The sequence below is a fragment of the Rhododendron vialii genome, chromosome 5a, assembly GCF_030253575.1.
Source record: "Rhododendron vialii isolate Sample 1 chromosome 5a, ASM3025357v1".
Lineage (NCBI taxonomy): Eukaryota > Viridiplantae > Streptophyta > Magnoliopsida > Ericales > Ericaceae > Rhododendron > Rhododendron vialii.
Genome location: NC_080561.1, coordinates 37,785,605 through 37,792,210, shown reverse-complemented (window position 1 = coordinate 37,792,210; position 6,606 = coordinate 37,785,605). Strand labels below are relative to the sequence as shown.

The 6,606-nt window shown below is 39.7% G+C and overlaps 1 protein-coding gene across 2 annotated transcripts; it reads left to right on the top strand.

Moving 5' to 3' along the window:
• The first annotated feature begins 427 nt into the window (after positions 1–427).
• On the top strand, positions 428–3,943 carry LOC131326413 (uncharacterized). 2 transcript variants are annotated; one of them, XM_058359196.1, is made up of 8 exons: positions 428–539; positions 1,490–1,566; positions 1,658–1,723; positions 1,820–1,917; positions 2,618–2,743; positions 2,844–3,167; positions 3,268–3,333; positions 3,618–3,943. In XM_058359196.1, exons 2-8 carry the CDS (start codon positions 1,506–1,508, stop codon positions 3,768–3,770), a joined length of 894 nt encoding a protein of 297 aa, XP_058215179.1. In that variant the 5' UTR covers positions 428–539; positions 1,490–1,505; the 3' UTR covers positions 3,771–3,943. The 2 variants fall into 2 exon arrangements, with proteins under 2 accessions (XP_058215179.1, XP_058215180.1); XM_058359197.1 differs by having other exon boundaries at positions 428–676.
• The last annotated feature ends 2,663 nt before the right edge of the window (positions 3,944–6,606 follow it).

Sequence of the window (6,606 nt, the reverse complement as noted above, 5' to 3'; positions counted from 1 at the left end):
TCAATTTTCAATCCATTTAAATCAGTGCGAAGATCTTATTCTGATCATATTATACTAAAGACATATAATTAAGTTGTCTCTAGAGCTCTCATAATCACGTTTCTGCTCCATGGAATCGGAAATAGAGATTAAGGATTTTTTTTTTCTTCCAAACGGCGCCGTTCTTGGACTAGGGGCGAGCTCCCGCGTCCGTCAATTTGCCCGACGTGTCAAAGGATTACCACCCGTCCCACATCTAAACAGCTGCAAACAGCTTCTTTCCATTTTTTATTAAAGTAAATACTAGTAGTAGTGACTTTTTATTTTTATTTTTTTTCCTTTTATTTTTTTTTTTTTGTGGAAAAAGACGCAACGGCTTTGCCTCTTTTTTTTTTTTTTGAACATCGGCTTTGCCTATTTAAACCCCAAGATCTGCACCGTTTTCCTTCCCCCTCTCTCCCTTGCCTCTCTCTCTTTCTCTCTCTAGATATTTCTCTGCCGCTGCCCTGTTCTCTCTCTTCGAGCTCTCTCTCTCTCCCTCCCCAACATTCTTGAATTTGGTACGTTCTTGTACCGAACCCCTCAATTTCTATCGACATGAATTAACCAATGATGTCGTAATAACGCTGGAAATTTGAAAAAAAAAATTCAATTTCCTGCTCAATTGGGCTCCATTTAATGGTGTTATTTGTCAAAGGTTAAAGCTTTATGGCATTCGGTTCTGAATATGGATATTCGATTTATGTATTTTCATTTCTTGATTACGGGGGGGTGGGGAATCAAAACTTTCCTTCCTCTGCATTTTGCTTGCTCGTTTGTTCATGAACGAAAGCAAGGTCATAATCACAGGGGTTGCCCATGTAATTTAAAAATTCATTTTGGGGGTTTTCGGATGGTGTATTTATTAAAATATTTTGGCGGCAGAGAACCTATATAAGTCACTTAGAAACTGCAATAAAACCCATGTATGTAACCTATATACTTGAGTCTTTTTTTATTCCAAAAAGTCTGAGGAACGCAAGTTACGCAACTGTGCTCGGAGCCTTCCGATATATGTGGGACCACGTGCTTTGAACGGTTTTGGATTCAGTTTTGTCAGAAGTTTGCGTTTTAAAGTTGTGTTGCTGACCTTGTAAAATGATTGAGTTTCCTATAATGCCCTTTTCTGTGAATTTTTGGTTGAACAATACGACTTTGGTGGTGGTTCTTGTGAGCAAATACATTTTCGCAACCAAATAGAAACTTGTGATTGTGGGTGTGAATATTTCATATTTATTAGGTCTAGAATTTTGAACCTCAAGTTGCTAGTCCACCTTTCTTGGTTCAACTTGCTGTAGTGGTTGGGGAATTTCATATTCACAAATTCAAACAAAGCCTTACCCAAGTAATTTGGATGACGGCCACAAATGAAAACCCCAATCTATATGCATTTATGAATTTTCACATCAGTTTTTGTGGGTTTAAACTATCCTGGTCCCTAATGCTCACATCCTTTGATTCTTTTCTGAAGTATTTTTGGAGGAATAATGGAGTACGAGGTTCTGTACAGGCAGGTTCAGGGGCCGAAATACGACTGCCTTCTGTTTGGTAAGCTTTCTTTTTAGAAACCTGGGTTAATGGCAAACACCAGTATCTGCACAGCAATGGAAACTAATCTGTAACTTTTTCAATTTTGCAGATTTGGATGATACCCTCTATCCGGCTAGTTCCGGTTTGGCAGCTTCGTGTGGCAAGAATATTCGAGGTAACTTATTAGGTGGCATTTTTATCGATTCATGCTTTTTCGGTATAGTTATCTGTTTCTCAGTCTGTTAATTTTGAGCTGTTAAACATGTTCTAGATTTCATGGTCGAAAAGCTTGGCATAGACAGGAGCGAAATCCCGGCTTTGGGCAATTTGCTGTACAAGAACTACGGGACGACAATGGCAGGCCTTAGGGTATGTCCTTGATACCTTCAATTTGTATGTCTAAATATCAAGTAACTTTTCCTTCTTCCTTTAGTTTTCAGTTTGCTTTGAAGCTTTTTGTTTTTTAGGCAGTTTGTGTTAATACTTAATGAGTAGTGCTATTGGTACCGACGGTACCATAGGGAAAATGTACCGACGGCCACCGGACGGCCGTCTCCGGCCACCGGACGGCCGATCCGAGCCGTCCAAAAATTTTAAAAAATAAAACCGAGTGGGCCTACGCGGGAATCAATGGCATCCGAGGTGTGTAGAGTACTTGATCCGAGCACCCCTTTTTCGTGTATATACACGTATATACAAATATACACGAAAAATGGGTGCTCGGATCAAGTACCCTACACACCTCGGATGCCATTGATTCTCGCGTAGGCCCACTCGATTTTATTTTTTAAAATTTTTGGACGGCTCGGATCGGCCGTCCGGTGGCCGGAGACGGCCGTCCGGCGGCCGTCGGTACATTTTCCCTATGGTACCCGTCGGTACCAATAGGATTTCTGATACTTCTTATAGCATGAGGTTCGTGTCTAGGTCGTAAGGCTGTGATTCTCCACTCTTGTATTTAGTGTTCTATCCTGTGGTTTCGATTGGTTGCGCAGGCTTCCGCAATTGTTACCTTTTTCGAAATCCTTTGTAACAGCCATTTGAGTCGAGTTTGTGTTCCGTTTTGCAGGCAATAGGGTATGACTTCGACTACGATGAGTACCACAGTTTTGTTCATGGGAGACTGCCTTACGAGAATCTAAAACCAGACCCTGTCCTGAGGCATCTTTTGCTCAGTTTGCCAATCCGCAAAGTCGTAAGTCCCTCGCAGAAAACACATGGATCGCTTTCGAAGCTATTAAGCTGAAGATTTTGTTTTCTAAACCAGCTTTGTTTCTGGACATTTTGTTGTGTAGATATTCACAAATGCAGACAAGGTCCATGCTGCCGAGGCACTAAGCAGGCTTGGGCTTGAAGACTGTTTTGAGAGGATTATTTGCTTTGAGAGTCTGAATCCCATTCACAAGAGTACCGCATCTGATGATGAAGATGACATTGAATTCGTTGGCTCAAGTATATCTTCGACGACAGCTAGTAGCAACAAAATATTCGACATAGTCGGTCACTTCTCTCAACCTGAACCTAGGTCGGCATTACCAAAAACGCCAATCGTTTGCAAACCATCAGAAAAAGCCATCGAACTAGCTCTTGAGAATGCCAACATTAGCCCCCAGAGAACAGTACGATATCTAATCTCCTTTAGTACTTCAACATTGTCAATTTGGAATTAGATGTTTCTTAACTCCACTAACGCCCCTTCCATTCCTGTTGTCTCTTCAGCTATTCTTCGAAGATAGTGTCCGCAACATTCAGTCTGGAAAGCGCGTAGGCCTGCACACCGTGCTGGTATGTTAGAGTTTCTTTGACATCATAATTCAGCACGTAAAACTGACTGTACAAAGTGAAAGTAGAAAATTAAGTTCCTTAAGTAGTGAAAGTCACAAAAATGAACTGATCAGAGATCCTCTGTCTCCAGAATCTCGAAACTCACAAATATGAATAAACGAGAATTATGGGGACAGAGGACCACGCATCAAAAAGACTTATGACAAAATGATGTTGCAAGAACGGACAAATTCGGGCGATACAGTGACTAATCTGATGCTTCTGTCGTCGAATTGTGTATTCAGGTTGGCACTTCACGCAGAGAGAAAGGTGCAGATCACACACTAGAAAGCATACACAACATCCGGGAAGCGTTACCGGAACTTTGGGAAGTGGACAAGAAAACGGAAGTCAGTTACCCAGGAAAGCTCGCAGTGGAAACATCAGTGACAGCTTAGAAGAACCCCAAGTCAAAAAAAAAAAATCATGTTTATTTTCTGATAAAAAGGGCATTCATGTTCTATGGGATCTTCATCCCTAGTTTCTTTCCTATTGATTGAATGATGTAGATTCCTTGCTGCAATCGATTAATCAATCAAGAATAACCTCTCGCGAGTTCAGCCTTGCAAAACTTGCGTAATCGAATCAAAACCCTCTCGTGTGATTCCCGTACCACGAAAAATAAGCCTCGCTATGGTGCCATTAAACGATTTAGATTGTTTATTTTGTAACTCTCGACATGTGCATCATCATCCATTACTTGAACGGCAATTTTTTTTTTATTAATCTTTGAAATTGTTACGAAAACTAAAAAGAACAAGAATTCACGGGATCATATCCCTAAACAAACTTAAGATCAAGAAAATCTTGTGTCAATCCGAGACCCAATCCGGGATTGGTAAGATGCCAATCCCAAAACACCTATTGGGTCAAACCCAAACCTAATTGAAACCCAACAACAAAGTAAATCTACCGCCAAAATCCTCGTCAGTCAGCAAGTGGGGCCATCGCCCAAACACCTTCTTTCAACCTAATAGACTCGGAGCAAGGGCATGAAGATCTGCAACTGCAAGTGAGGCCAGCATCCAAAACACTGTCTTTCGAACATAGAGACGTGGATCAACCGCCCCAGAAATGGGCTGGCCACAAACTCCGGGGAAATCAGCACCTCAAGCTTGCTGGATCCCGGACGGCAGTAAAATGAGTTGGGTTTCCATCAGTCCCACACCGGCCGTGACAACGAGATCACTTTGGCCAAAGGACCATCATCATCCATGTCAAACAAAAGTTTGTTGATCACTATCAGATACAAGTATCTAATTAAACAAACTATATTTACTTAATGAAAAATGGACAATCTTGTTAGTCGCAGGCTAGCATCCTGCTCACGTAAGTCGAACCGTAGCGCTTGGGGTCTGTTACGCTTTAGTATAAGAAAACAAAGTTGCGTCTTTGCCATTACCTGCGGGTTTTAGTAAGATGGTAAACACTTGATCCTAACAATTCTTTTTTTCTTTTTTTTTTTACACGGATGATTTACACATCGACATCAACAAAATGAACGGCTAAGATGTTATGACCAACGCAACTGTGTTTGTCTTATGGCGAATGTGGATTTATGATGTTAAGATGTAAAGCAGGAAAAAGACTAGGCCAGCTAAAAAGTAGCAACTCTGTCCCCTCGGTGTTCTTCAGATTTCTGTGATGCAAATTGACAGGTCCAACTGATTTTGGAGATTATTTTCGTTAATCATCTGGAATTTGCCAGTCGAGTTGGCAACATGGTGGCCGTTGCTTTGGCTAATGATGCACGCTTAGCCACATAACCCTTCTTAAAGCCGTCCTCCTGCTCTCAATCGCTTTACGCACACAATTCCCACTCTTGCGAATATTAGTGTAGTTTTGAATGTTTTTGAAACACGCTTTCACTCTCTCGGTCACGCATGCGCACGGGGCATTATGCGACTTAGGGTGCACCTTTCTCAATCCAATTTCCTTACTTATGTTGGTAGGCTGCTGTTCCAACACGATGAGCGTCACTGGTGTGGAGCGGCTTGTTCTTGAATTAGGCCAAAAAAAATAAACTAGGCTGTGATTTTCGCACTTCTCAAATTGTTAACTGCACTCACGTAACCACTATGGAGTTGATTTTCGTACTCTCCAAATCGTTAACTTTTGGGGAGTTCGAAAATCAGATGAAGTTGATTTTCGTACTCCCCAATTTTGAAGAGTGCAGTTAACAATTTAAAAAATACGAAAATCATTCCCCAAAAACAAGCTAAAACAAGCTATGGTCAATGACGGATTTAAGAATGACGGTCAAAAGAACTCCATGTTATAATAGTTTTTTTTTTTGTTGAATTGATACATAGCTTCGTCATCGTAAGTTGGACCAAGAGTGTTCTTAATTTCTCTATAGCCAATGACGAATTTACAACCGTCAGTCATAAGATATTTCTATATTATCATAAAAATTTTCTAAATGTTGAACTGATATAGCTTCGTGGCCCTGTGTTTTTGGATAAAAAAATTTCTATGGTCAAGGACGGATTAAAGAATGACGGTCAAAAGAACTCCATGTTATAATAGTTTTTTTTTTTTTTTGTTGAATTGATGTATAGCTTCATCATCGTAAGTTGGACCAAAAGTGTTCTTAATTTCTCTATAGCCAATGACGAATTTACGTCCGGCGGTCATAAGATATTTCTATATTATCATAAAAATTTTCTAAATGTTGAACTGATATAGCTTCATGGCCCTGTGTTTTTGGATAAAAAAACTTCTATGGTCAAGGACGGATTCAAGAATGACGGTCAAAAGAACTCCATGTTATAATAGTATTTTTTTTTTTTTTGAATTGATGTATACCTTCGTCATCATAAGTTGGACCAAGAGTGTTCTTAATTTCTCTATAGCCAATGACGAATTTATGATCGGCAGTCATAAGATATTTCTATATTATCATAAAAATTTTCTAAGTGTTGAACTGATATAGCTTCGTGGCCCTGTATTTTGGATAATGAATTTTAGACACGTGCATCCATCCGCGCCATATGAAAATCATGTGGTGATGAAAAATTAGTGGGAAATTAGGTTTTTAGGGTGAAGAAGAAGAAATTATCATTTCACTAGCAATCCACCTCATCCTTTTAGTATTTATTTTATGTTTTTGGTAAAGAAAGTGCAATAGAAACATTAATTAAACCGAAACAAGTTTAGGGCATTAAACTGCAATTTTTTTTTTTTTTTTGTCAATCCGTAGTTGAGTTGTTTTTTTTTTGTAGTTAAATTATT

What these genes read in the sequence shown, in the direction of transcription:
- LOC131326413 (XM_058359196.1), top strand. Translation starts at nt 1,506, where the DNA reads ATGGAGTACGAGGTTCTGTACAGGCAGGTTCAGGGGCCGAAATACGAC. An exon ending in CGACAATGGCAGGCCTTAGG is followed by an intron (nt 1,918 to 2,617) that starts GTATGTCCTTGA and finishes TCCGTTTTGCAG; the next exon opens with GCAATAGGGTATGACTTCGA. An exon ending in TAGGCCTGCACACCGTGCTG is followed by an intron (nt 3,334 to 3,617) that starts GTATGTTAGAGT and finishes TTGTGTATTCAG; the next exon opens with GTTGGCACTTCACGCAGAGA.